The sequence below is a fragment of the Scatophagus argus genome, chromosome 7 (assembly GCF_020382885.2).
Source record: "Scatophagus argus isolate fScaArg1 chromosome 7, fScaArg1.pri, whole genome shotgun sequence".
Taxonomy (NCBI): Eukaryota; Metazoa; Chordata; class Actinopteri; family Scatophagidae; genus Scatophagus; species Scatophagus argus.
Genome location: NC_058499.1, coordinates 15,605,278 through 15,632,590, shown reverse-complemented (window position 1 = coordinate 15,632,590; position 27,313 = coordinate 15,605,278). Strand labels below are relative to the sequence as shown.

At 41.5% G+C, this 27,313-nt stretch overlaps 5 protein-coding genes across 6 annotated transcripts; 3 read left to right on the top strand and 2 right to left on the bottom strand.

The window, feature by feature from the left end:
• The first annotated feature begins 1,846 nt into the window (after positions 1-1,846).
• On the top strand, positions 1,847-9,048 carry unc45a (unc-45 myosin chaperone A). The gene is made up of 19 exons (XM_046393202.1): positions 1,847-2,015; positions 2,130-2,322; positions 3,147-3,322; positions 3,782-3,871; positions 4,003-4,170; positions 4,409-4,577; positions 4,724-4,894; positions 5,150-5,321; positions 5,428-5,728; positions 5,835-5,929; positions 6,086-6,227; positions 6,388-6,528; positions 6,658-6,785; positions 6,864-6,930; positions 7,016-7,129; positions 7,222-7,337; positions 7,663-7,780; positions 7,867-8,022; positions 8,125-9,048. Exons 1-19 carry the CDS (start codon positions 1,992-1,994, stop codon positions 8,410-8,412), a joined length of 2,829 nt encoding a protein of 942 aa, XP_046249158.1. The 5' UTR covers positions 1,847-1,991; the 3' UTR covers positions 8,413-9,048.
• A 48-nt stretch (positions 9,049-9,096) lies between these two features.
• Positions 9,097-11,660, top strand: LOC124061425 (RCC1 domain-containing protein 1-like). Of its 2 annotated transcripts, none has more exons than XM_046393206.1 (8): positions 9,097-9,431; positions 9,542-9,721; positions 9,808-9,973; positions 10,070-10,191; positions 10,257-10,364; positions 10,901-11,071; positions 11,161-11,190; positions 11,347-11,660. In XM_046393206.1, exons 1-8 carry the CDS (start codon positions 9,227-9,229, stop codon positions 11,496-11,498), a joined length of 1,134 nt encoding a protein of 377 aa, XP_046249162.1. In that variant the 5' UTR covers positions 9,097-9,226; the 3' UTR covers positions 11,499-11,660. The 2 variants fall into 2 exon arrangements, with proteins under 2 accessions (XP_046249162.1, XP_046249161.1); XM_046393205.1 differs by having other exon boundaries at positions 9,099-9,431; positions 9,518-9,721.
• Positions 11,582-13,538, bottom strand: LOC124061427 (calcium and integrin-binding protein 1-like). Its single transcript, XM_046393208.1, has 7 exons — positions 13,374-13,538; positions 12,915-12,949; positions 12,673-12,772; positions 12,369-12,522; positions 12,164-12,282; positions 11,971-12,059; positions 11,582-11,873 (listed from the first exon to the last, which is right to left on the bottom strand). Exons 1-7 carry the CDS (start codon positions 13,422-13,424, stop codon positions 11,852-11,854), a joined length of 570 nt encoding a protein of 189 aa, XP_046249164.1. The 5' UTR covers positions 13,425-13,538; the 3' UTR covers positions 11,582-11,851.
• Positions 13,539-14,298: 760 nt separating this feature from the next.
• On the bottom strand, positions 14,299-22,526 carry LOC124061422 (titin-like). Its single transcript, XM_046393201.1, has 4 exons — positions 21,914-22,526; positions 21,387-21,495; positions 14,568-20,837; positions 14,299-14,409 (listed from the first exon to the last, which is right to left on the bottom strand). Exons 1-4 carry the CDS (start codon positions 21,932-21,934, stop codon positions 14,375-14,377), a joined length of 6,435 nt encoding a protein of 2,144 aa, XP_046249157.1. The 5' UTR covers positions 21,935-22,526; the 3' UTR covers positions 14,299-14,374.
• Positions 22,527-22,656: 130 nt separating this feature from the next.
• gdpgp1 (GDP-D-glucose phosphorylase 1) lies at positions 22,657-26,199 on the top strand. Its single transcript, XM_046393207.1, has 2 exons — positions 22,657-22,833; positions 24,738-26,199. The coding sequence occupies exon 2, from the start codon at positions 24,832-24,834 to the stop codon at positions 25,918-25,920; it is 1,089 nt and encodes a 362-aa protein (XP_046249163.1). The 5' UTR covers positions 22,657-22,833; positions 24,738-24,831; the 3' UTR covers positions 25,921-26,199.
• The last annotated feature ends 1,114 nt before the right edge of the window (positions 26,200-27,313 follow it).

The window sequence follows — 27,313 nt, the reverse complement described above, 5'->3', positions numbered from 1 at the left end:
AGAATAAGTTAGTTAGTTATAACTGACTCATGCATCTTTACATCTTGATTGTTAGGTTTCAGAGACAAAGAGCTTTAAAAGAAACAGAATCAGATTGTATAAGGTTCTTGTAGATTTATATGGCCATGCAACTTTTATCCTGCTATGATAGAGGAATTACTGTGACCCTGGTCTGAGTCACTTGCCCTTTGACAAAGGGGCTCAAGCAGGGTTGCCTATTTGCCACAGCTAAAGATCAGCCTGACTGCTGCAGAGAAGTGAGTTCCACTGTGCTTGCAGGTAAAAGACACCTGAGAAGCCTGGTGAGAAACATGTAATGATGCCTTGCAGGTAAGTCACACGGTTGCGATCCTTTAATGGGTCATTCAGGAACTCTTTATGTGTTTATAGAAACAGGAGCTTGGCTTACTCCTCAATAATAAATTAATTAGCAAATTGTATGGGACGTAATAGGAACAGATGGTTTTGTTTTGGTTTTGCTCCAGTCACAAGGGACTGATAACCTTTCATGGGCTCTACAGGGCTGCTCAAAATGTGTTTTTTCCCTGGCTTAAAAATGGTACCAAAAAGTACACCACTGAATCCTGTTAAGAAAACATAATCCCTCAAGCATCGAAGTCACAATAACCAATAAATGTTTACTCAGCTGGTTTTTATTTTGACTTGGGCCTCTTCTGTTTTGGGTCCCAGGTGCCGTTGCTCAGTCTTGTGTATCTCCTGTGGATCTGGTGTGTATGAGGTCACAGAGCCAGCCCAGCCTCTAGGAAATATACACCAGCTATCCATGCTAGATATTCTTCCAAAGTCACAAAGCTGCCTTGGTAATATGAGAGTCTTTACAGGTGTACCTGAACACAAAACCCACAGGGAACCACACTGTCTCCACAGCAACAGGGGAAACACAATCGGTGCTTGGCTGTCCTGGTAAATGAGAGTCCCTATGTGCCTGGTGCAAGAAATGCCATACCAGGACACATCCTTTTGTGTTTTTGATCTGAAAGGAGACACTGTTGTGTTCTACTGTACATTTTTACTCCCTTGTATGTGTCAGATATTTGTAGCTTCTGGTTACTTTTTTATATGACATTTAACATATGTGAGATGTGCCATATTTCCCCCCTTAGTTATGTATTAAAGGTATGTGACATTAGTGGACTTGTGTTTTGTAGTAGCTGAGTTATAGCTATGTTTGTAGTGCTACTTTGTGTATATTTTATCTTGTATAATCTGGTTTTGTGTAGTCTAGTCTAGTCTATCAAATCTTTTTGTTTTAAGCAAAAGTGTGACTGTGCTTTTATGAGGTAGTCTTTACAAAAGATGCACCAGAGTCTATAAATTATAATTAAGAAAACTGTTGGGTTGCCAGACTGTGAAAAAAAAATCAGTTTGACCTGTGTTTATTCTTACTGTTTACATGCAGTGCAAATATCAATTTTGGTATGTATGTGTGATGTCCATTGATGTATCAGCTACTTAAGAGACATTAATATCTGCAGCTATAAAATTTAGTTTTTAGTTGTTAATTAATAGGTTAATAAAGAATGAATTGAGTAAATGGTCAACACCAAGCATTTTGACCACCTGAAACATTACAATATTTCTTACATCTGACTCCATCAAAAACTTTTCTTGCTGGTCTTTGGAACTCGTATTCTTCTGTTCTTTCATACATAAGCAGGCTGATGTAAATGCTCTGTATCTGTGAGGGTTAAAGAAAGGCACAGTATGAAAATGTAACCAAATAAAGCAGAGATGGAGACGGAGCATGGAAGGGCTTGCTCCTCTCTTCCTTTTATGGTAAGATAGCGTGGAGAAGGGGGCGTGGCAGTTAGCCTAAACGTCATCAACGTGCTCCGGACACCCGGAAGTGGAGCGATATGTGACATGTTTAGCCGAAGTTAGCGGTGTTTGTGAGCAAGTGGAGTATATTTATATTTTTGCCATATTTTCGCCGCACAAAGCAACGTTGTTTTGTTTGTACCATCTTGAAGATGAGCGAGAGTGACAAGGAAAAGGTAACAGCATTTAGCGACATAACTGAAGCTTTTAAGCATAACAGATTTCATCCAGAAAACCAATCTCGATGCTTGCCATCCTGAGCCCTTGTTGCTTTTTCTCATTTAACTCAGGACCCTGCAGCCCTGAAGGAAGAGGGAAACAATCTTTTCAAGGCAGGAGACATGCAGGGCGCTGTATGCTGTTACACCAAAGCATTAAAGCTTAGTAACAAAGAAGCGGAGATTGCTGTTTTGTACCGCAACCGCTCTGCCTGTTACCTGAAACTGGAGGAGTACAACAAGGCAGAAGCTGATGCCTCCAAAGGTGGGATAAATCGCAGTCAAAGATATTGTTCAATTCATACGTCACTGAATGCAGTTAATACACCATTAAGCCTCCTTTTCCTGGACTCTGACCTATACTGTGATCTGCCCATGTTTGCAGGTTTGGACCTGTGATCTGTAGTTTACTAAAAAGCATCATGATCTGAATGACCTATGGGTTAGGGTGCTCAAAGTGACAAAATCTTACATTTGAAAAACTTCACAGCAGCTGTCTTAACACGTGACAGACATACTGTAGGTGCTTGGGTGAATATACACATGTAGACCCACCAGCTGTCTTCCCTATAATTGAAGAAACTATTTACAGCCATACTAAGTTGTTATATTTCTCCTTTCAAAGTAAAAATTATATGCTTTACTACTGATTGACCGATATGGTTTAAGAGTAGTCGAAGAGACAGGTAGAAATGAGAATCTTCTTGTCAACATTTAGAATAAGAAGTGAAGGAAAGAACTTATTCAAGTACAGTTTTGAGGTACTTGTACCTTACTTCACTATTTCAGATTTTTTTTTTCCACTACCATTTTAAGGTACATTTTTATACTCCACTACATTTTTTTGATAACTTTTTTAGTAGTTACTTAGCAGCTTCAGATTACTCAGTGTTGATGGGCTATTGCCAATGATGTACAACCAGTCAGATTATTGTGGGTTAATTTATTTTATTGGCAAAATGACAAAAATAAATAATCTTTCTGTACACTGTACTGTTGCATGAACTGTTACTCGAAGTATTTTAGTATTAAGATCTGTGGTGGTAGGTGCGCAGTTTAGTTGAATGTGTCATGTCTGTCACTCTTCAGCACTCGATAATGACCCAGGTGATGTGAAAGCCAGGTTCCGGAGAGCTCAGGCTTTCCTGAAACTCGGTCGGCTTGACCAGGCCTTTCTGGATGCTCAGAAGTGTGCCCAGCTGGAGCCCAAAAACAAAGCCTTCCAGGATCTGCTCAGACAGCTGGGAGCACAAATCCAGCAGAAGGTGATGTGTTCTTTTTAGAGGTGCATGATAATATCAGTGTAAAATAAAATACTGTTTATCAGAAAATGTAATTGTGCACATGCAACGTTAATCACTGACCAAGTAGTTATTATTTTGCTTCGTGAATGTCTACACTCTGAAAGCCATTGCATGTATGTATCTGCCAGTGGGCCATCACTGTAAGAGTAGACATAATAATCTGTTAACTCCACTGCTATAGAGACTTGATGTTCTTTGCACATTGGTGGAAAAATATGCATGTATTGGCATCAGCAAATTTTATCAGAAAATACTGGCATATCAAATTTATTCAATATCCAATCCAATCTTTCTTTCTTTTTTCTTTCTTTCCTTCTTTCTTGTGTTTTTTTGGATTGGGGTCACGGAGGTTTGTCGTTCATTTGAAACAGCACCCTGAGCAAACTCTTGCTAATTACATTTTTTCTCTTAACTGTGCAGTCGATGCAACTAAACTCCACAGATGCTCGTGTGCAGCAAATGTTCTCCCTCCTCTTGGATGCATCCGCAAAAGATGCAGATCGACAAAAGGTAGGGGGTGGCATAAAAGGCAGGAACATAATAAACATTTGTGGTTTACTCTTTTACTATTATGATTTTTATTGATTTTATCTGTAAAGTTTTATTGCAGGAAAATAATGTTGTTTTTTGTTCAATTCCAGGCTGCTCAGAATCTGGTGGTATTATCTCGTGAAGATGCAGGCGCTGAGCAGATCTTCCGGAACGATGGAGTGAAGCTGATCCAGAAACTTCTTCAGTCAAAGCAGGAGGATGTTGTTCTTTCTGCCCTGAGGACCCTGGTTGGTTTGTGCACGGGCCATCAGTCCAGAGTAAGTGTGACAATTCCCTTACAACTTACTCTTCACTTCATCTTTAAAGTCCATTTTAACAGGCTTGCAAGCTTGTATTTTCTTTTTATTGAAAACATCAATAGAACAAGAAGTGTATCTAGTGGTGACCCTCTATATCCACATTCATGTCTGTCGGGAGACTGAATTTAGCGTGCGAGTGAGGCCTATTAGTTGCTTTGCTGCTTTTTATCGCTGACATCCACTGTTTTATTTGCAGACTATGGCTATAGTGAACGAGCTGGGAATGGAGCAGCTGTGTGCAGTAATGGGATCAGGAGCCTCCACTGTGTCTTTGGCTGCCTGCCACCTGCTGCAGGTGATGTTTGAGGCTCTGACGGAGGGCATGAAAAGAGAGATCAGAGGGAAAGATGAAGCCATACTTCCTGGTGAGTTTGGACTCTGATCATGTTTATATTGGACTTGGCTACGCATGAAAGCTGACCAATAACAAACGCGTGCGTGTGTGTTTCTGTGTGTGTAAACTTTCTGTCCTGTGCTTTTAACAGTAACTGACTGTATGAATTTGACACAGAACCTTCCAAGGAGCTACGTTCAATGATAAGCCACCTCTTGGAAATGATACCAGCATCTAATGTGTTGGGACCAGGCAGAGACAGCGCCATCAACCTCCTGGTCAAACAAGTTCCCCGAAAGTCTTTGAAAAATCCAGATAACTCCCTCACATTGTGGTTGATAGACCAGGGTATGAAACGCACCTGCACATAATGTTCAATATTTCACATTCCTCTGCTAGGATGGATATAAAACAGACATACCTCTTTCAGTTCTCCAGTATAGTTGTATTACTGTGGGAGGGAGAGTGAAGTGTTCAGTCTAAAACATCTAAAGTCAAATTTGCATGTGGCTTCAGCTATTCCAAGCCAATTTCAGACATTCTGTCGTCCGTTTTATCTAGCGTGACTGCAGCCAGATTACTTAATCCCTTGTCTTCTTGCAGGACTAAAGAAAATCCTGGAGGTAGCCGGGACAGTCCCTGAACTCTCAGAGGGACCACCCCTAACAGACAATTCCCACATGAGCTGCTCTGTCTTGCTTAGCAAACTCTACGATGACCTGAAAAGTGACAAAGAAAGGGAGAACTTTAATAAACTGTGTGAAGAATATGTACAGTGAGTTGACAATTTTAAACTACTACTAACTACTCCTTATTACAGGCCACAAGTCCAAAAACATGCATTTTTTGCAAACTTTTTAAATGGATGTTTTCCTGTGTAGGACACACTTTAGTCGATCTGGCTTAGATGCCAAGCTGCGAGCAATCCAGACGGTATCGGTGCTCCTTCAAGGACCCAGTGACGTTGGTAACAGAACTCTGGAGATGTCAGGGATGATTGATGCAGTGATCTCACTGTGTGCCTCCGAAGATGTAACTCATCAGCAGGTAGCCGTGGAGGCTCTAATCCATGCTGCAGGCAAAGCCAAGAGGGCCTCCTTCATCACAGCCAATGGCGTGACACTTCTGAAGGACCTCTACAAGAGGAGCGAGAATGACAGAATACGTGTGAGAGCCTTGGTGGTAAGTGTTGCAGCAAAAGAAAGTACATTTTTTTTCAGACAGCTAGAGAAAAGAACACTTCTAAATCAAGGTAAATTAACTACGGTTTCTGATGGTTATTACACAGGGTTTGTGCAAACTTGGATCAGCAGGAGGGACAGATTTCAGCATGAAGCAGTTTGCAGAGGGATCCACGCTGAAGCTGGCCAAACAGTGCAGGAAGTATGTTTGCCAGGGTGGAATCATGGACCTGGGTATAGATTAAGAGAAACGTCATGCCGGATCCATGTTGTTGCATAATCTGATCTAAAAACAACGGATAAAGAGTGGTTTGTTGAATTTGAAATAAGAAGCAAGCTGTAACTCTTCCTTTTTTAGGTGGCTGTGTAATGAGTCTCTGCCTCCAACATCCCGCCGGTGGTCTGTGGAAGGACTCGCCTACCTGACCTTTGATGCTGATGTGAAGGAGGACTTAGTGGAAGACAAGAATGCTCTCCTGGCCATGTGCGCACTAGCAAAGGTTGATTGATGATTGTCATTGTAGGTTTTCATAATGAGTGGTTGCTGTGATATTTTTGTGTAGTATTTTTCAGCCACCAACATGAGAATGTGACACTGTTACAGTGTTACCTGGGGTAGCTTTAACAACCTTATTTATTTTTTTTTGTGTCTTTCTGCAGTCTGAGGATAAGACAGTGCTCTTTGCCGTGGGCTCCACATTAGTGAATTGCACCAACAGCTACGATGTGGAGAAGCCAGATCCTCAGATGGTCGAGCTGGCCAAGTATGCCAAGCAACACGTGCCCGAGGAGCACCCGAAGGTAACATCCAGAAGCTGCTTTTTTCATCAGCATCACACAATATTGCTCAGTGCCTATTCTGATCAGCTTTTGTTTATTTGTTTGCTTATTTAGTGTTTTCCTGAACCTTTCTGTCTTTTCATGTGTCAGGATGCACCTTCCTATGTGGAGAAAAGACTGAAGAAGCTGCTGGAGGCTGGTGTGGTGTCTGCACTGGTGTGTATGGTCAAACAGGAGAGTCCTGCCCTCACAGAGGCTTGTAGGGAGTGTATTGCCAGGTAGGAAAATGGCAGTTAAGTCTTTTCCACACGCTCTTCTATACTTGGATTTGGTGTTAATGCCATTTCTCACGGCAGGGTCTTTTTGGCTTTGGTGGAACAACAGGAAGACCGAGGCACAGTGGTGGCACAGGGTGGAGGAAAGGTAGAACAACCTGATAAATATCAAAAATTTAAACACCTTGCTTTAGGAGGTTTACATGATTTATGTTCACTGTTCTCCATCACAGGCTTTGATCCCACTGGCATCTGACAACACAGATGTGGGTAAAATCAAAGCAGCACAAGCGCTGGCAAAAATAGCCATCACATCTAACCCAGAGATTGCTTTTCCAGGAGAAAGGGTGAGAATTATATCCTGTAAAAATCCTCTTCAGTTTAAAAAAAAAAAAAACTAAAGACCTTCCTATTTAACCTTGTGCCACTTTTTTGTCAGATCTATGAGGTGGTGCGCCCCCTTGTCAGTCTTCTGAGTCTAGAATGTACTCTGCTGCAGAACTTCGAGGCACTCATGGCTCTCACCAACTTAGCTGGCATCAGTGAGAGACTCAGGTTGGCCACTAGGGGGAAGTCTTTCCTAAGAATACCGTGTACAAAACACAGTGGATATAATACACTAGTACTTGAACTTAATTGCAGAAAACAGACAAGAGTTTATTCTTCATTTAGTAAATGTAGTTACAGATTTTTATGGTTTAGCTAATTTTTTTTCAAAAAAATTGTGAAAATATTCTGACCATAGTTTTTTAACAACCCAAGTCAAATTTCAAATCTTAAACAAACTAGAGGCCAAGTTGAAAGGATTTCAGTGTGTTTTCATTATGCATCTTTTATTCTGACTATCAGAGTATCAGCTTCTACTGGTGTTGTTACACAGGCAAAAGATCATAAAGGAGAAGGCAGTCCCGAAAATTGAGGGCTACATGTTTGAGGAGCACGACCTGGTGCGAGCTTCAGCCACAGAATGCATGTGTAATTTGGTTTTAAGCACAGAGGTAAGACATGTGCACATATATGGTTGTATAGCACAAATATGATGAAAGGTTGAAGTAAAAGCGGTGGGTGTTTGGTGTGTCCTCAGGTGCAGAAGCTGTTTGTGGCCACTGGAAACGATCGGCTGAAGCTGCTTGTGCTCTACAGTGGAGAGGAGGACGAGAGGCTGCGGAAAGCTGCGGCAGGAACTTTGGCTATGCTGACCGCTGAGCAACCTGAGATCTGCGCCCGCATCCCTGGGACAGTAAGCACACATCCATAAGCTCAGCACTGTCACATACGTACTACAGTGGTTCATTTTTCTATTTCAGCTCACATGACTCCCTGTCGTCCTCTCTTCTCTCAGACGACACACTGGTTGGAGATAGTGCAGGCACTGTTGCTCAGTGAAATGTCCGACCTACGACATCGGGGAGTGGTCATAGTTCAGAACATGATGCAGGCAGAGAAGAGTCTGGCTGAGATGATGATGGAGAGTGAAGCTCTGGAGATTCTGTCTGTCTTGGCGAAGGGAGGAGAGAGCATACAGGAAGCTGTCTCTAGGATAGCTCAGAACTGTCTGGACAAGGCAGTGGAGTATGGCATCATCAAGACCAGGGAAGGGAAGGAAAACGCCGCAGGGACTGAACCCTGAAAAACAGCTGCTGTGTGTGGATGTGCTTCCCCCCAATATTCCAGTGTTTTTTAGTATTATGTGGGACCAGCAGAGACATTTCACTTTTGCAGGAAATCGGTTTTGATCTGAATGGGTTCAAGCTGGTAATGAAATGACGATGTGTCTTAACCAAAAACTGTGAAAAGCAATCTTTAAAAAGAAAAAAAAAAAAAAAAAAGATACCAGAAACCAGCTGATATTCACAGTGTTTTGTGACAAATGAGCTTTGTTTGCTGTTTCACATAGCTTTTCCACTGATTGTATTTATCATAATCATACTGGGGTTTTTTTCCCACTAAGAGACCAGTGAGGCTATGCTTCATTATGGACTAAAGATTGTCATTCCTTGATATTTGCGAACATTTTTGTTTCCGTCATTATTTTTCTCCAAAATATTTTCTCTTTACGTTCAATTTTATACACTACGATTTTCATTCGTCTTATTTTGCCATTAACAACAACACACCATAAACATTTTCATATGATTGTGCACTGTGTTTTAAATAGTAATTATCATAATTATTATTATCACTCCACTACATTCCCGGTGTCTTAATTGTAGTGTAGACGGTTTTCTCATTTTAAACACATGGGCAGAAAAATAAACCTCTGTACCTAAATTATTGTCGCCTCTCTGTTGAGTTCAACAATCTCCAGTGACGCTGTGCAGCAGTACTGGAACGCATGCGCAGTATATCACGGTGGTTAATGCACTAGCGTTGAAACTTTGCGGACAACTGCGCTGCACGGTTCAGCTGCGTTTCAATGAGAAACTAGAGCTAACGCTTTTCCAATGCGGTGGTTTGGATTTGGCTTTAACGCATTTGGACAGATTTATGCCCACGAGAAATTATTTAACGGAAAGAGTAGCGACGCTGTCAAGGAAGTGAAAGCTATTAGCCCAATAGAGCTAGCTGCTCATGTGGACAGACGGGACAGCTGCATGAAGATTCAAATTAGAGCAAGTTGGAGTCGAAGAATAACTCTGCACTGGGATGGTGAGTCCATTGCTTGTAATTTATGTAAAAGAATTCTTTTTATTTTGGCATTTACTCATGTATTCATTTTGCTCTCTGCCTGTTAGATGACTGCTGTGTGCGTGTAGCAGGTTGCGGGACAGACAACGAGTCCTGCAGTGTTTCTGTAGAAGAGAGCCGAGGCTGTAAAGATGCCTTAATCAGTGAATCATACTTGACCATCGCTTTCCCGGATAGGATTGAGTCCTGGCATCTGCAGAAAGAGGAGAAGACTCCATCATGGAGCATGAAAATAAAACCAGAGAGCCCTGGTAATGTGTATTCCAATGTCCTTTGACACTTACCGTAAATATATTTTAAGAACTGGTTAAAAATGTCAATAATCGCTGCTTTCTAGGACCTCCTTTGACTCTCCCATTGGTTCCTGGGGGTTACATAGCCACAAAACCGCCCTTCTATCGCACCTTATCCTCACACCTGAAAGCCAGGAGTCTGGCACTGAGCGTGGAGCATGCCATGCTTCTCACTGCCTCTGGAGCTGTGTACACCTGGGGAATGGGCAGGTAGACCTGATTCTCTCACACACCCGTCTTTACTGAGTATCTGAGCACTACCGTGATCTTTGGTTGTGTGTGTGTGTTTGTGTGTTTATTCAACAGCCATGGTCAGTTAGGGCATGGAGGGCTGACCTCTGAGGAGGAACCCAGGGCAGTAGAGGCGCTCTGGGGGATGCCTATGAGCTGTGTAGCTACAGGAGGCTGGCACTCTGTGTGCATTAGTGGTAAGTATCATTCAAGATGCTGACAATGAAAAGGGTTATGTAAGCTTAAATGACCTTTTCTTCAGATGGAGGTGATCTTTATGTATGGGGCTGGAATGAAAGTGGCCAGCTGGGACTTCCATCACGAGGTCTGAGGAAAGCTGTGCAGCAGCAGCAACATAGCCCACAAACAGGTAAATCTGTGCTTTTTATCAAATGACATTTGAGGAAATATAGTAAAGGGATATTTCACCAACAACATAATCAAAATCAATATTTCTTTTTTGTTTCTTGTTTTTTTGTCAATACAAATACTTTTGTGTAACTGGCTGAGGTGGACTCACCCTGATGCACTACACTCAGCTGTATTTTTGTGTGTGGCATGTAGGCTGTAGTAGTTGCAACACTCCATTCTTTCAATATGAATATTTTCACAGCATCTTTAAAGGATGCTTGCCAAGAGATTAACTCTGAACAACAGAATCCCTAAACCCTATTGCTTGCCATTACCTTACCTTTTAGACTTAGACTATACTTGACAAGAGTGAACTGTCATCATGCCCTCTTATTTACTGGTTGAGTTACAGCTGATGTCTCAATGTCTTGGCAAATTCAAAAATGTATGTGGGGAAACACTTTAAATTGTTCAAAGATGAGTCACCACTTATAACTATAACTGTAATATAATTTCATGTATGCTGTATGCTGTAACGCTGACTTTACCGAACAGGAGCAGCATGCCAAGGTACCAGCACATCTCCCGGTGAAGAGCCCCAAGAGGGAGAGAAACACGAAGAGGTATTCATATCAATCCAGGCTTTCCCAGCTCTGCTGGATATCACTCCAGCATGTGAAGTCAGGACAGTCAGCTGCGGCTCCCGCCACACAGCCGCAGTAACAAGTAAGAATCTCACTTGACAATAGGTATAGAAGCACTTTATTTTGTCAAGTCAGTGCTGTTCATCTTTAGCCCATATTTTCTCATTTCAGCCACAGGTGACCTCTACACTTGGGGCTGGGGTAAGCTTGGACTTAAACTGTTGAGTTTAACTGTAAAATATGTGACATATTTGTATCATGTTCCCAGTATCAACTAAATTAATTAGTTATCTTATAGCACAGCTTAAGTATATGCTGAATTTACCGCGTCCATTTATCCTTCTCTTACCATTTCAGGTGACTACGGCCAACTTGGGCACCAGACTTTAATAAGTTCAGATGAGCCCCAGTGTGTTGAGTTCTTCAGGGAGCAGGAGATGCGCGTGGTTGATGTAGTGTGCGGGGCATGGAACACTTTTGTTGCTGTCATTAAGGATGAAGTAGTTTAAATATAAAATACCCTTTTAAAATGCGGACAGTGGACTTTGGCCATCATACCAGGAAATGTAAATTACCACAACAAATGCAAAACTTGGAATTAAATGTATTTTTTTAATATATTCACATATAAGTTCTTCTCATATATTTGTATAAAAAGACAAACTTTGTAATGTATAGTTTTTGGAAATAATTTTTAATTTTCTGTATAGAAATTAAAAAAAAAAATCACAGGTTTTACATTTCACAAAAGACAAATAAAACAGTTAAGGCAGTAAAATCCGTAGGTAAATATAATTTAAAGCAAATGTCTAAAATTGTTCTGAATGATAATTAAATACCATAAGAGTCCCACTCGAAGTCTTCACAGCACAATCTTGAAAGAACTGTGGACAAATCAAAACATGAGAGAAGCTGTTAAAAGTGAACACAGCTGTGACGAGTAAAGCACATATTGGTGTAACAATTTACATATCTAGTCACCTGACAAAATCTGGCGATCTTGAAATGACATGCTGAAACTCTGAGAGGTTCACTGTTCCATCTTTGTCAATGTCTGACTCTTCAAGAATCTAAAACACAAGTAAAGAAAGCAATAGTTTAACCCACTGACATCACACAGACTGTTAACCATCTAGCATGCCTTCTCACAGAACAGATGTCTCAGTGAACTCACATTGCTGATGAGCTGTCTCATTTCATCATGCGTCAGTCGGGTGTCGTCTGTCTCGCCAGTCAGGCAGTTCACCAGATTCTCCAGATCACCACAATCAAGTGTTCCATCATCATCGAAGTCTGCAAATATCAATATATTTACGATGCAGATTTATAGTCTCGCGTGCATCTTTAATATCCAGCTCATTTTCTTTTAACTTATTTACCAAATATGCGGAATGCATAGTGGGATTTGATTTCCAGAGTAGCAGAGTCGCTGAAGGCACTCAAGAGGTCCAGAAAGTCTTCAAATGTGAGGCTTCCGTCTTTATGTTCAGACGTTGAGAATACATAACAGATTCTTTTCCTGAAAGGGTTGGACTGTGACAGGAACAAGTACAAGGGTCAGTACTGTTTACCAGTACTGGAAGCACTTCCTCAAGAACACAGAAATCCCAGCACGGTCATAGTGGCAACAAACACTAAGTAAGCCAAACTTCACCACATTTCTGATAAATTACAGTTGCTTACCTTGAGCTCTGGGAGAGTGAGGATCCTCTCCATTGGTACTCTGGCATTTGGAAGGTCTTTCTCGTCTGTTGTGAGCAGTTCAGTGAATCTCTTATGAGCACTAAACAAACAAACAAACAAAAATCATGGACTGCAGTAAGTAATGCTACACTGATTGAAATGATTTTGTGGAAAAATATTACATTATATTACATTATTATACCTTTACATAATTATAATGCGGCATGCAAGTGATCACTTACAGAAGAATTTCTTGTTTTGTCAAGAATGTCAGCTCCTAAAAGTAAAAGTGAGCATTATGAGAATGACATCACGGATTAACTCGAAACGATATTGTTTTCCACATAAGAGTATTTTTATGGTTTTACCTTCCTGTGTAACACATCAGTGGTTTAACTTGCGAAATTAGCAACATTAGCTTTCTATCTCAGTGAGTGCGATCACAAGTGGTAGTTAGACAAAGTTTACGAACCATTATGTTTAACTGATGTAGCGATAAATGAAATATTGGAAAAACAGACCACAAGTAAAACATGATGTAGTTCTGATGACAAGGCCATAACAACATTCTTCCTGAAACGTTAGGCTAACATAGCTGTTATGTATAATGTGGTTAATACGGAGCGTCAGAACAACTGCTCTCAACTTTAGCTACTTGGTTAACGACATAATATTTGCTTTACTTTGCTCTGGGAACTTACTTGGTATTCTGAGAGCAAATCCTTCCCGAGTTGACTTGCCGTAGTGCCCATCTTGAAACTTTCCAGGCGAAAATGGATCTTTGTTGTCGTTAACAGTTACCCAGCGAACTACACGACTACTGGCGCTAGTTATTGGTGGATTTGCATCGCTTACTTCCGGTATCTGTCAGGAGTCTTCTCTGTTCTGCCTTCAGCTACGTAACGTTGGTCATACTAGCCATTGATTGTAAATAGAGTCTGTTGTGACCAAAGACATGACAACAGATATCTGTAGTTCTTCATCTAATTATATCTTTATTTTTAACACGGTTTAGGTTTACAGTAAAAAGGCCTGACTCTTCTACTTTTACTTTTTTGTTTGTTTTCCGGTCCTACTGCCCCTGATAGAACCTTGCAGCTTTAGGCTGTGTGTAACAACTGTAATGATAGCAATCATGTCTTGTTTGTATTACTTTGAAACGTGTTTGTGACGAGCCATAAAGCTCTTCCCATCAGCAGCAACCTCCTGTCTGTTGGACAGTGTACCCCCTCACGTTTCAAAAATAGCTCAGGAATGTCTCAAGGACCCAAAAGATCCAATATTCCAATGACTACCCCCAGACAGGTCAGAGTTGTTTTGACAGCACAAGGGGGGCTTACAAAACATCAAGCAGGTGGTTTTAATTTTGCAGCCGATTAGTGTATGTTCTAATCATCTTCATTTTATTGTATATTTGCAGCAAACAGCATATTTTACTGTTGTTTTTAACCAAAAACTAACAACAAGAAGTCATGACTGCATTTTTCATCTATAAATTAAATCATTAATAAGGCTTAGTTACTAGTATAAAAACATATTGGGCAAAAAAACATAATCATATATCTACAAAAGCACATTTTCTGATGATGAGTTAATGCACAGAGCATTTGCTAACTTTTTTTTCTACTAAACAACACTGGGTGAAGATGATGTTGACGGGAAGATCAACAGATGATTACTTCAACCCTGGAAAGGAGACAAGCTAAGCTCCTGAATTTGTCTCCCAGTCTGCTGTATCTGAAATTAACAGAAAAAAAATAATTAATCTAAGTCACAAGAAAAACAGAGTTCCCCGTAATGCAAGAAGTAGAATAATGTGCAGAAAGCAAAAGAACTTAACTGCTAATTATATCTAATTATTAATTAACAACTCTTAAGTGTTTATTCTTTTGTACCTATCATTTTTGTGCCCTCCTTGGTCTCAGCTGGAACACCGATCCCGTACTCATTTTCAGCAGTCACTCTGAAGAAGTAGATTCCTCCCTCTTGCAGGTCAGACACCTTGTAGGACAGTCGGCGGCATTTGTCCGTGAGCCTTGTCCACCCTTTTCTGCTAATGTCTCGTATATCTACAAGATACTTTTTTACTGGGGCTCCTCCCTCATTCTCAGGGATGTCCCAGGAAATGGTGGCAGAGTTTTTGGTCACATCTTTAACTGCTATATGTGTTGGTGGACCAGGTGAATCCAAAACCCTCACATTCAGCATCAAAGAGGCAGATCCAGCAATGTTTTGCAGTTTGACTGTGTATTTGCCAGAATCATCACGTGTTGCCTGTTCCACTGTTAAAGAGGTGACAGAGTTGCTGGTGTTGATCAGTCCTCTGACTCTCAGATCTACATCTGCTTTGTCCCATGTCACACAGGGAACAGGTTTGCCTGTGAAAGGCACAGTCAAAGTGAAGGAGCTGCCATCTTTAACAAGCAGGGTCTTCCTCATCTCTGTGGTAATGTCAAACTTGGGTTCCTCCTCCCTCTCTATGGCTACTTGTGGATCTGTTTCAGGACTGGACTCACTGATACCAATCTTATTTATGGATCTGACAATAAATACATATTCCATTCCTGATGTGAGTCCAGTAACTGTAAACTCTGTTTTGTCTGTGTTATGGACAGCAACAGTCCACTCTTCGTCTGTTAATTTTCTGAATTCAACTTTGTATCCAGTGACTGATGCTCCACCATCAAACAGTGGCTTGTTCCATGACAGAGTGATGGAGGACCTTGATGAATCGACTATGGCAGGTTTTGCTGGAGGGGAAGGTAGAAATTTTGGATCCTCTGCTAGAGTGAGTGGGCATGGGAGACTAGGTTCACTTAGCCCAGCAGCATTTTCAGCAAAAACCCTGAATTCATATTCACATCCCTCGCGCAGGCAGGACGCTTTAACTCGAAGGTCATAGACTGGTTTCTTATTGACACGAACCCAGCGAACACCCTGCTTCTCCCTCTTCTCTATAATGTAACCACTGATGCGGCTGCCACCATCAGTGGCAGGTCTCTTCCAGCAAATAGTCATGGCGTCACTAGTTGCACTTGTGACCTCGACATCCATTGGTGGAGAGGGGACAGTAAAGGGATCCATGGCCTTAATAGGCTCACTTTCCAAAGGCTCACCCTCCCCATACTTGTTCACTGCCCTTATCCTAAACAGGTATTCATTTCCTTTGAGCAGCTTTGTTATTTTGCAAGTAGTTGTCATCATGTCTCCATACACAAGGATCCAAGCTACACGGCTGGTTTCGCACTTCTCAACAATGTAGTGCATAATCTCAGCACCACCATTCTCATGAGGGGGTCCCCATGTCAGGGTGCATTTCTCTGCTGAGAGTCCAGACACTTCCAGGGGTCCAGCAGGTGGGCCTGGCCTGTCCAGGACCTTGCATGTGACAACCTTAGATGTGGTACCACCTGTATTCTGTAGGGTCAGTGTATACTGTCCAGAGTCTTTCCTAACACTTTCTCTGATGAGAAGAGAAGTATGTGTCTTTGTTGTAGCAACCTCAACCCTTCCCTTGGTGCCAATATGTCTACCATTCTTCAACCAAAACACTGTGGGGTTGGGGCGGCCGGAGATGTCAGCATCTATTTTTAAGAAGTCTCCTGCTTTGACAACCACCACCTGTCTAAATTTGTCCTCCAAGACAATTCTGGGTGGCTCTACGTCGTGCTGTACTGTAACAGGTCCTGTGTTTTCAGAGGGTGCACTGAAAAGCTCAGCTGCATTTTTTGCTATCACACGAAAATCATACTGTTCACCCTCCGTGAGGCCGGTCACTTCCAAGAAAGTGTCCTGTAGGTTGGTGAAGTTGCACTTAAGCCAGCAGCTGTCCGGCATTTCTTTACGTTCAACAATGTACCCGGTTACTTTAGCTCCACCGTCATACTCTGGTTTGTCCCATGAGAGGGAAACTGAGCTGTTAGTTATATTGGTGATGGTTAGGTTGCGTGGGGGATCGCACTGGTCTCTTGCTGCCACAGGCTCAGATGCCTTACTGCATGGTCCAACACCAGCCATATTCTCAGCACAGACCCTGAACTCATATATGAGACCTTCTTCAACACTTGTTATTTTGAACTGGTTCTCAGTCACTGGGCTTTTGTTTAATTTTGTCCACAAAATACTGCTTTGATCTTTGCATTCAACATGATAACCAGTAATAGGGCTGCCACCATCACTGTCGGGCCTGCTCCATGCAATCACCATGGCAGACTTTGAGACATTCACAACTCTGAGATACGTTGGTGGACCAGGAGGATTAAAGGGATACTGGGCAACAACAGGTTCAGACTCGACAAAGTGGCTTTTGCCATAGCGATTCTCTGCAGCAACACGAAACTGATATTCAGTGCACTGTGTTAGACGGGAAATTTTGATTGATGTTCTGGCAACTGTAGCCGACACGGTCTGCCATATTGTGCTGCCTGTATCTCTTTTCTCAACAACATAATTGCTGATTTGACATCCACCAGTATAATGTGGTGGCTGCCATGACAAAGACATGAAGTCGGCACTCACTTCATCCACACTGAGATCACTTGGTGGTCCAGGTCTTTCAAAGACATTAACAGAGATTTCAGCGGATGTGGTTCCCACTGAGTTGGACAGGGTCACCTCATACACACCAACGTCTATTCTAGTTGCGTCTTTGATAATGATCTGAGATGATGTGTCAGATGTGTGCACATTTACCCTGCTTGTCTCTTTCAGCAAGTTGCCATCTTTCTTCCAAGCTGCCGTTGGCAGTGGCATACCCTTAAATGGAACATCAATCTTTAAATCATTTCCTGCTTTCACACTGAATGTGTTGGACAGCAAATTGATAATGGGCTCAGCACAAGTATCATTTACTGTAACAGGTGCCAAAAGGTACTTGGGTTCACTTTTGCCCTTTTCATTCACAGCGCTGACTCTAAAGAAATACTCCTTTCGTTTAGCCAGGCCATTAATAGTTACTTCCAGTGCTTTACTCTGTGAACATATTGACCATGTGTCATCTCCCTTAGTCTGCATTTCCACAATATAGCACGTGATTTTGCTTCCTCCATCATGGTCAGGCTTCTCCCAAGAGAGTCTTCCACTACTGCAAGTAACATCACTGAATGTGATTTTGCCAGGAGGCAGAGGAGCCTCAGAGACTTTAATAGCCTCAGGAGTCTCTGCTGGCAGTCCAGTGCCAAATTCATTCACAGCAAGGACACGGAAATAATAGAAGCATCCTTCCTGGAGATTGTCAGTCTTGTATGAGTTTCTCACACAGTTGCTACAAACACTTGTGAATGCCTTCCTAGCCTCCTCTCGCTTTTCTACAATGTAGTGCAATATCTTTGCTCCTCCATCAATGAGAGGTGCCTCCCAGGAGATGGACACAGAGTCTCTCTTTACATCTTTTACCTCCAAGTTGGTTGGAGCGCTTGGAGAGTCCAGTACCCTAACATTGATGAATGCTGATTTAGAACCACTGCAGTTCTCAGCAGTCAACACATATTTTCCCGTGTCATTTCTGTTGACATTCTCAATGAGTAACACTGTATAGGAACTTGTTACCTCAATTTGAGCACGTTCACTCAGAGAGCCACCTTCCTTTGACCATTTAACCTCAGGCTCCGGCCTTCCTCTGATGGTGACACAGAGACGCAATGTCGAACAGGCTCGAACGCTCACAATCTTCCTCAAGGCTGTGTCCAACTCAATCTCAGGTGCCTCCAGTTTTTCAGAAGCTACCACAGATTCAGGTACATCCACAGGCTCTCCAACTCCAGCACTGTTCATTGCACGTATACGAAAGTTGTACTCTGCATTTTCTCTCAGTCTCTTCACAGTGTAGTTTGTGTCCTCTACACCTGTGTTTGGTGAGCATTTGATCCACTTGTCCTCTGCTGCTTCTTTCATCTCAACCAAAAATGCACTGATGGCTGCTCCACCATCATAGATGGGCTTTGACCAGGTAAGAGACACAGTACTGCTAGAATAGTCTGTCACTTTGGGGTTGGTAGGAGGACCAGGTGGGTAAGTAGCTTCACATACTTTTATGTACTCACTTGGGTCACTGGGTGCACCCACACCCGCAGCATTCTCTGCCATTACTCTAAACTGATAGTAATGTCCCTCAGCGAGCCCTGTGCATCGGAAACGTAAGTCATTTAGTCTTCTCTTGTTGCATTTAGTCCACCTGACACCTTCTTTGTCACGTTTCTCCAGGATGTAGCCGTCAATCTCTGAGCCTCCATCAGTCTCAGGCCTTTCCCATGTTAGCACTACAGAATCACCAGTCACAGTGCTGGCTGTAGGGGTAGAAGGTGCACTAGGTGTTTTAAAAGGGTTTTGTGCAATGAAGGGGTCTGATTCCAGAAATTCACCAACACCAAATTTGTTTACAGCAGCAATTCTGAATATATATTCTTTCCCGGGAACCAGTTTTGTTGCTTTGTAACTGACAGCTTCAACATGAGGCTCAACCCCTGTCCAAGTAACACGGCTGGTCTCCCTTTTTTCAATGATGTAGTGGGAAACACTGGCACCGCCATCATTTACAGGGGGGTTCCAGTGTAGATTGCACTTCTCTGCGCTGACAACTTTCACCCTCAGGGGTCCATCTGGAGGACCAGGTCTATCCAGGACCTTGACATTTACTGGGATAGATGTAGATCCACCAATGTTACTGAGGCTTAAGACAAAGTGTCCCCCATCCACTCGTGTACAGTCCCTTACAGTCAGAGTTGTATGAGTGAGGGTGTTTTTGACTTCCATTCTCGGTGTAACTTTGTCAATTTCTTTTCCATCCTTCAGCCATGTTACTGTGGGGAGAGGCTTCCCAAAGTAATCAGCATCAATAATAAATGTCTCACCAGCCTGAACTACAGTAGTGCTCTTGAACTTGGCATCAATTGATGCTGTGGGTCCTTCAACAACATCCTGAGCGACGATGGTTACACTTTCTGAAGGCATGCTCCAAACACCAGCACCATTCTTAGCAGTTACTCTAAACTCATAACTTTGGCCTCCTGTCAGACCCGTGACTGTGAACTGATTGTCAATAACATTGGTGAAGTTTGTCTTCATCCATCTGCCATCTGGGAGCTCCTTCTTTTCAACAACATAGCCTGTAATGGTGCTTCCACCATCATACCTGGGTTTTGCCCATTGAAGTGTGATGTTCTCTCTAGTAATGACAACAGCTTCAGGTTTACCAGGTGGATCACATGGATCTCTTGCCACATAGCATTCAGATGTCTTGCTTGGTGGGCTGAGTCCAGCAATATTTTCAGCAAAAACTCTGAATTCATATTCAATGCCTTGCTCAAGTCCACTTGTTTTGAAACGAGCATCAGTTATAACAAGTTTGTTCAGCTTGGTCCATAAAATACTGTTCTTTTCTTTGCGTTCAAGGTGATAGCCGATGATTGGGCTGCCTCCATCTCTGGCTGGGGGCTCCCATTCAACCACCATGCTGTACTTTGTCACTGTGGAAGTAAAGGGAGTACCAGGAGCAGTGGGCACACTGAAAGGATATTGTGCAGTTACAATAGGAGAGGTGATTGCAGTACTCTTTCCATACCTATTTTCTGCAAACACTCTGAATTGGTATTCACTTCCTGTCTTCAGTTTGGTGACTTTGATTGTAGTTCTTACTGTTGTTGCTGACACAGTCTGCCATTCTGTGCTTGTAATTTCCCGTTTCTCCACTATGTAGTTGTCTAGCTGACAGCCTCCTGTGTATTCTGGTGGCTCCCAGGAGATGGTAACATAATCAGAACTGACCTCATCAATCCTCACAGGGCCTGTGGGTGGGTCTGGCTTTTCAAGAACAACCACAGTGATTTCTCCTGTATATTTTCCAACACTGTTTCTTGCACTGACAGAGTATTGACCAGAGTGCTCCCTAGCACCATGTCTGATATGAAGAACTGTTAATGATGATGTATTTGAAACTTCTAGCCTTGATGTTTCTTTGACTGCCTGACCATCTCTTTGCCATTCAATTTTTGGTGCTGGCTGCCCAATGACTGGAATCTCTATTCTCAGATCTTCACCATTCTTGACAGTAAATGTGTTAAAAGTTATCTGAAGTTTTGGTTTAACAGTATTTTCCATATCTGTGACAGGACCAGGATGAATCTTTGTGCTATGTACTCTGTTCTCCAAAGAAGTGGCAGCCTGACCTGCTGTGAGGGGAAAAAAAACATCAAAAAAGATGTGATCATGAATTTTATTCCAGACCTTTGGTAACGATAAATGCAAGAAATTAATTCAAACTAAAAGATCTATATACTAGCTGTCAGAACTGTATCACATATTAATAATGCTGCCAGGAGCAGTTGAAAGCTCCAACAAGTTCACAAGTTTATTTTTTAATTTTATAATTTTTAAACATTCAGTTTTAAGGTATACAGTGCTGGATTTGTCATTGCACATACCATACTTTGAACATACCATTCAAAGTTGCAGTAGGTGAAACTATCTTTCTCCATTTAACGCCAAGAAATGTACCAGATACAGCAAAATGTAAAAAATAAAAATAAAAAAATACAGACAGAAGGAAGGGTCTAATAGACATAGACACTGCCATAATTTAATCATAAGTGATTATTGAGATGAGTCTGCACATTTTTATTATTATTAATAAAAGTCTCCATAGTTTACCGTTTAATTTTAATGAAAGTATTAATAGCCTGTTCACAATCCAGACCAAACGGATATGATGCATGACATACCTTGGACAATGCCGGGTAACTGGGAATCCTTTGCTGTGAGCTGTGCATCTGTATCTGGTGTCATATTTATATTTAGTGTGTGAGGTTTATCTTCTGCTTTTCTTCCTGCCTACAAAAGAGAGAAGAGAAATTAAAAACATCAGGGCAATACTATGTCCACATCAAAAAGTGCTCTACATTTTCAATCATAAAAAGATTTTGACAAAAATAACTGCAGCGTTTAACAAAAAGCTAACATGTACTCTATCTTAGTGAGTTTTCTGTGTTGGTAACTGAAACTCCTGATGGTGTTCAAAATAACTAGAGGCATGGCAGACCAGGCTGCCATCTGTTCTACAGAGGAAACTTGATTATTATCTCACTCTTCTCGTAAGGTTTAAAATATTTTACTTTTAAGAAGCACAACATGGAAAGATCATTAATCAAAAAGTAATTCTTAGATGCCCTCAACTCATTCTGTACTATGTTTCAATAACTTTTAAGATATTATTGCTAGGTATTACAATTCCAACCACAACTGCACTTACTTCATTGTTGCTGGCTTCCATCTTTTCTCTTACTTGTCCTTATTTACGCTGGAGGAATGAAATGTAAATTCAGTTTATATTTTAGATGCATCAGCTGTGGTGAGCCCCAAAAGTCTGTGGCAGACATACAGAGCTCTGCCAATCACCCCCTGCTGTATCTCCAAAAGCATGCAGTGACTAAAATAACCGTGATGCCTGATTGGTCAGCTGCTCATTCTTTCAAAGTTACCAGAGCCTACATGGATCAGCTGGGGAAAACTGGAAAGCTGCTCAACACTAAAGTATTGCACACGTACTGTTCCAGTTAGGCTGTGAGTGGGGTTTACTAAATGCCTTTACAATTTAGATATCTTCTAAATAACTTTGTGTGTATCTCCATTTAGGTTGGTTAAGCACATATTACATGAACAGGAGCTTTTCTAAACAAGCTCTACAACAAAGGTACAACTCCTCTTTTGTCAGTATGTACAGCTGTAGCCTGTGTCTCCTGTTGCTGTTTTAAAAATGGGCCTGTGTATGTTTGTATTAATGTGTCCTTTCCTCTCTCTGTTATCGTTACCAAATTATCAAAAGGCTGATAAATGTGTAACTAAACCCTACTTAAAATGCAGTTACACTAATGCTCACATAAATTTGTAACATTTTTAATGTGATAACTGAAACTATGCAAATTCGTTTATAGGAACATTTATGCTGGAAAAATGAACCGGAAATGAACCAATAAACACCGACGAAGAAGAACACGTGGTCGCAAGGAAGTTAGCCAGCGAATAGCAAATAGAAAGTGCTAAGGAATAAGGAGAATGGAAACACGTTATGCTAACGTGAATTAGAGTTAGTTTTGCCTTTTTAAATGTGGTGATCTTTAGTTGGCTCAATGCGCTCACATGAACACGGTGATATGGAGTCAAAATTAAAAGGTACGTAGCGTTATATCGTCAAAAGAAATCAACTCATGCTTGAGTCATGGGAAGATAGGACATAAGCACTAGTGCAAAAGATAATACCTTAATACCAGAAGGCAGTTGAACTTTCTGTGTGTTTGTATCGGTGTATTATGACTGGTTGTTGCTTTGCATGAGTTTGCTGTTGGTTTCTTCTTTCCCCCGCCAATGTCACAGTGCTGATATCAGTTTCCACTTTCACTCCAGCTGAAACGAAATGACATGTCAGTCAGTCAGTGAGGAAAATGAACCAGCAGCGATTTGAGTAATTGATTCATAGTTTATATATATATACACACACACACACTGCCTGGCCAAAAAAAGGCGCCTCCTGGACCTGGGCAAACTGTTCCACAAAGGGCCGGTGTGGCTGCAGGTTTTCTTTCCAACCAAGCAGCAGCACACCAGACTTGACTCATTTAATCAACTGATCTCAGTCTTCAGACAGTTGATTGGTCAAACTGTGTGCTCTTGGTTGGTTGGAGCAAAAACCCGCAGCCACACCGGCCCTTTGCTTCTCATTTCTTAAACAACCATGTCAAAAGACACATCCTGTGGTCGTGGAAAAGATGTTAGTCTGTTTGAGAAAGGTCAAATTATTGCCATGCATCTAGCGGAGAAAAGATCTAAGGAGATTGCAGAAACTAGCAAAAATTGGGTTAAGAACTGGACAGTTCTTAACCCAATTTTTTTTTTGCTTTTGCATTATTAAAAATTGGAAGGATAGTGGCCGAAAAAAAATCCTGAATGATTGTGATTGGCGATCACTTAAACGTTTGGTGGAATCAAATCGAATCAAAAGAACAACAGTAGAACTCAGGGCTATGTTTAATAGTGAAAGTGAGAGCATTTCCACACGCACAGTGCGAAGGAAACTCAAGGGACTCGGACTGAACAGCTGTGTCGCCTTAAGAAAACCACTAATCAGTGAGGCTAAAAAAAAAGGCTTCAATTTGCCAGGGAGCATAAAGATTGGACTCTGGAGCAATGGAAGAAGGTCATGTGGTCTCATGAGTCCAGATTTACCCTGTTCCAGAGTGATGGGTGGATCAGGGTAAGAAGAGAGGCAGATGAAGTGATGTACCCATCATGCCTAGTGCCTACTGTACAAGCCTGTTGGGGCAGTGCTATGATCTGGGGTTGGTGCAGTTGGTCATGTGTAGGTTCTGACTACTACAGCTGACTACCTGAATATACTGAATGACCAGGTTATTCCATCAGTGGATTTTTTCTTCTCTGATGGCACGGGCATATTCCAAGATGACAATGCCAAGATTCATCTGGCTCAAATTGTGAAAGAGTGATTCAGGGAGCATGAGACATCATTTTCACACATGGATTGGCCACCACAAAGTCAAAGATTTTAACCATTGAGAATGTTTGGGATGTGCTGGAGAAGGCTTTGTGCAGCGGTCAGACTCTACCATCATCAATGAAAGATCTTGGTGAAAAATTAATGCAACATTGAATTGAAATAAATCTTGTGACTTTGCAGAAGCTTATCAAAACAATGCCACAGCGAATGCGTGCCGTAATCAAAGCTAAAGGCAGTCCAACAAAATATTAGTGTGTGACCTTTTTTTTTTCTTTGGCCAGGCAGTGTATATATATATATATATATATATATATATATATATATATATATGTATACATATATATGTGTATATATATTACTCATTGAAATAACTGTTCATCTTTTCAAATATTTTTTGGTTTCATGTCTTTAATGATAGTAATCGTTTCTGTTCTAATTTTGGATTTTGAGCCAGTGTTCAGACAAAACAAGTATTTTGAATATGACAGCCTGGGCTTTTGAAATAGGCTTTTTTTTTCTTTTTGTGTGATTGTGTTTGTATTTACTGACATTTTATTGACTGCAGTTCACAGACTCCACATGTGATCAGGCTCTCTGTCCGAGAATTCAGCAGGATGGCGCCTAACCTACCATAGTGAGCCCTTTTGTCAAATCAAGTCATGTCGCTTCAGTTTGTGTATAGCAACAAGGACTTTGTCACAGATGTGCGTCGGAGCAGTGGAAACAGTCTTGAAAAGACCCCAACACCATCCAACTTTGACACAACCATCCAAGTCGGATGGACAGACAGGATGGACAGGGGGCTCTTTCGATATCATCTGGGTGATTTGCAAACGCGTATCCTGCCAGGCCCACATGGCTTTGTGGCCCAGCTGAATATTCAGAGAGGAGTGGAGAGAAGAAAGCCCCAGGAGATACTGAGCATTCAGCAGGAGTTCAACGCTAAGCAGTTTAATTTTAACAAAATCAATCCCCAAGAAGTCATTTTTGAAATGATCAAAGACACTGAGGGAGGAGATGAAAACAGGCAGTTGCACGAGCCCTGCAGGATGGTTGTGCTGGTTAATGTCAGCCCATTGGAGTTTGGACATTGTCTCTTTGTTCCAGATCCTTCACGCTGTTTTCAACAGGTCCTGACAACGTTTGCCATCCAGGTTGGTATTGAAACTGTGCTCCTGAGCTCTGATCCTGGCTTCCGTGTGGGGTTCAACAGTCTTGGAGCATTTGCGTCTGTCAATCACTTACACATGCATGGCTATTACCTGGACCACGAGCTCAAGGTGGAATCTGTGCCAGTCAAGCCACTGGTCCCTGAAAAGGGGTTATATTGCTTGTTGGACTTTCCTGGAGGCTTTTTGTTTTACACAGAATCAGACCGGGTGGACAGAGTTGCCAGAATCATTTGTCAAGTCACAAACTTTCTTGTGGATGGTAATATTGCTCACAATCTGTTCTTGACTAGAGGATGTCCACCCTGTGACTGCATGCAGAAGGAAGAAGATCTCCGCTCTAGAAAAGGGGTTCGTATCGTTATATGGCCCAGAATATCGTGCTTCGGTGCCAAGGAAGAGTCTGCCTTTAATGTTGCTCTTTGTGAACTGGCTGGACATTTACCCTTTAAGAATAAGAAAGACTATGAGCTCACTACTGAGAAAGATGTAATAGATATCATCCAGAGGTATCTTCTGCCCGATGCAGAGTTTCACGCTTTGGAACAGCAGCTTACACGTCATTTGATGGGTTTATAATGCATCCACATCAAAGTCTTAGTTCCAGTCAGCTAGATTAAAAGCTACACATTCATCGCAGTTTCCGCAGAAATCCAGTTCTAAAATGTGCATGCGAGTTTTCAGTGACATCAGTCAAGAATATGACTATCTTCACACTGGATGGGTGCAATGTTGAATGTCCTTTTCTGCATGTAAATATAACAATGGATGTAAACAAAAATGCTGAATATAATTATCATTAAGGTCATATTTAATGGACTAATGGATATGTTACATTAAAACTGGATTCAGATAAAATGCACTGTCTCTTAAAACATAGAGGTTATTTTTGCATTTATTTTGTGAGCTCCAGCTCTCAGTTTGTGTGTTTTTAAAGATCTTTTTCATAAGACAAATTTTGACTTGACAAAGCACGAGAAGCCAGGTGGAATTAATAACATTATTACTGGCTGCAAACCAACTTGATGTACCACATTAAGGGCTTTAGGACTTTCATGACAATGAAGGAGCCATTGTTAATGTTACTTTTCACACTTACACTTGACCTGAGTACCAGGCTTGAAGACAGGTCAGACTGTTGTGAAAAAGGCCTGTGATGTAATGTTTATTGATAACAAACGGAATATGGAGGCACATTTTTCCACTGCATCCACTGCAGCATGATTCTGAGGTCAGTGGTCATTCAAGCACGTGAGTTGAGAGGGTTTTACATATTAAAACATGCTAAACAAAATGTGTTTTGAAGCTGTTCTTGTAGCAAGAGGAAACAGGCATAAGAGTGGAATCTTTCAGCAGACTGAACTGAAAATCACTGATGATGCTGATAACAGTGTGTGATGTTGAGGCTCGTAGCTGAAGTTAAAAAAAAAAAAGATTAAAGCTATTTGTTCTAGTGTCCAAAATTGCTCCGTTTTTATGTAAGTGTCTGCTGCCAGTCAAGATCAATCTGTGCACACACCCACAGTCCTGAGTATCATCTGCAGTAACTGAAAACACTAGTGAGGGTTGGTGCTCTATGACTGTCAGTGAGCTGTTCCTAAAGTTATTTATAATGTAGCTACAAGAGTTCTCCTCCAAGGAAAACATTTTGACATGTCACAGTAGGAAAAGTACAGACATAAAATAATTAAAGGAAAGGTGGGTGGTTTCTGTTCCTTTTGCAGACTGGCTCACTGCCACACTGTTATGACTTTCTGAGAATTGTAATATGACAAATCAGAGTGACTCCTGTGAAAAAAGTCAGTAAATCAGGGCCGTACATTGTCTCATTAGCTGTGTGGTTACAGTATAGTCACTGCTTGCTACTTCAAACATTATGCTGCTGGCATGAATGGACACAAAATTAAGTATGTACAGTATGTTCCCAGAGTGCAGGGCAGAGAAACATTCAGGCATAATAAACATAGCCATA

What these genes read in the sequence shown, in the direction of transcription:
- LOC124061425 (XM_046393205.1), top strand. Translation starts at nt 9,227, where the DNA reads ATGCGGTGGTTTGGATTTGGCTTTAACGCATTTGGACAGATTTATGCC. An exon ending in AATAAAACCAGAGAGCCCTG is followed by an intron (nt 9,722 to 9,807) that starts GTAATGTGTATT and finishes GCTGCTTTCTAG; the next exon opens with GACCTCCTTTGACTCTCCCA. An exon ending in CCACACAGCCGCAGTAACAA is followed by an intron (nt 11,072 to 11,160) that starts GTAAGAATCTCA and finishes TTCTCATTTCAG; the next exon opens with CCACAGGTGACCTCTACACT.
- LOC124061427 (XM_046393208.1), bottom strand. Translation starts at nt 13,424, where the DNA reads ATGGGCACTACGGCAAGTCAACTCGGGAAGGATTTGCTCTCAGAATAC. An exon ending in ATTTGCTCTCAGAATACCAA is followed by an intron (nt 12,950 to 13,373) that starts GTAAGTTCCCAG and finishes TTTTACTTTTAG; the next exon opens with GAGCTGACATTCTTGACAAA. An exon ending in AGATCGCCAGATTTTGTCAG is followed by an intron (nt 11,874 to 11,970) that starts GTGACTAGATAT and finishes ATTTGTCCACAG; the next exon opens with TTCTTTCAAGATTGTGCTGT.
- unc45a (XM_046393202.1), top strand. Translation starts at nt 1,992, where the DNA reads ATGAGCGAGAGTGACAAGGAAAAG. An exon ending in GGCATCAGTGAGAGACTCAG is followed by an intron (nt 7,338 to 7,662) that starts GTTGGCCACTAG and finishes GTTGTTACACAG; the next exon opens with GCAAAAGATCATAAAGGAGA. An exon ending in ATTTGGTTTTAAGCACAGAG is followed by an intron (nt 7,781 to 7,866) that starts GTAAGACATGTG and finishes GTGTGTCCTCAG; the next exon opens with GTGCAGAAGCTGTTTGTGGC.
- LOC124061422 (XM_046393201.1), bottom strand. Translation starts at nt 21,934, where the DNA reads ATGGAAGCCAGCAACAATGAA. An exon ending in TGGAAGCCAGCAACAATGAA is followed by an intron (nt 21,496 to 21,913) that starts GTAAGTGCAGTT and finishes TCTCTTTTGTAG; the next exon opens with GCAGGAAGAAAAGCAGAAGA. An exon ending in GTTACCCGGCATTGTCCAAG is followed by an intron (nt 20,838 to 21,386) that starts GTATGTCATGCA and finishes TTCCCCTCACAG; the next exon opens with CAGGTCAGGCTGCCACTTCT.
- gdpgp1 (XM_046393207.1), top strand. Translation starts at nt 24,832, where the DNA reads ATGTCGCTTCAGTTTGTGTATAGCAACAAGGACTTTGTCACAGATGTG.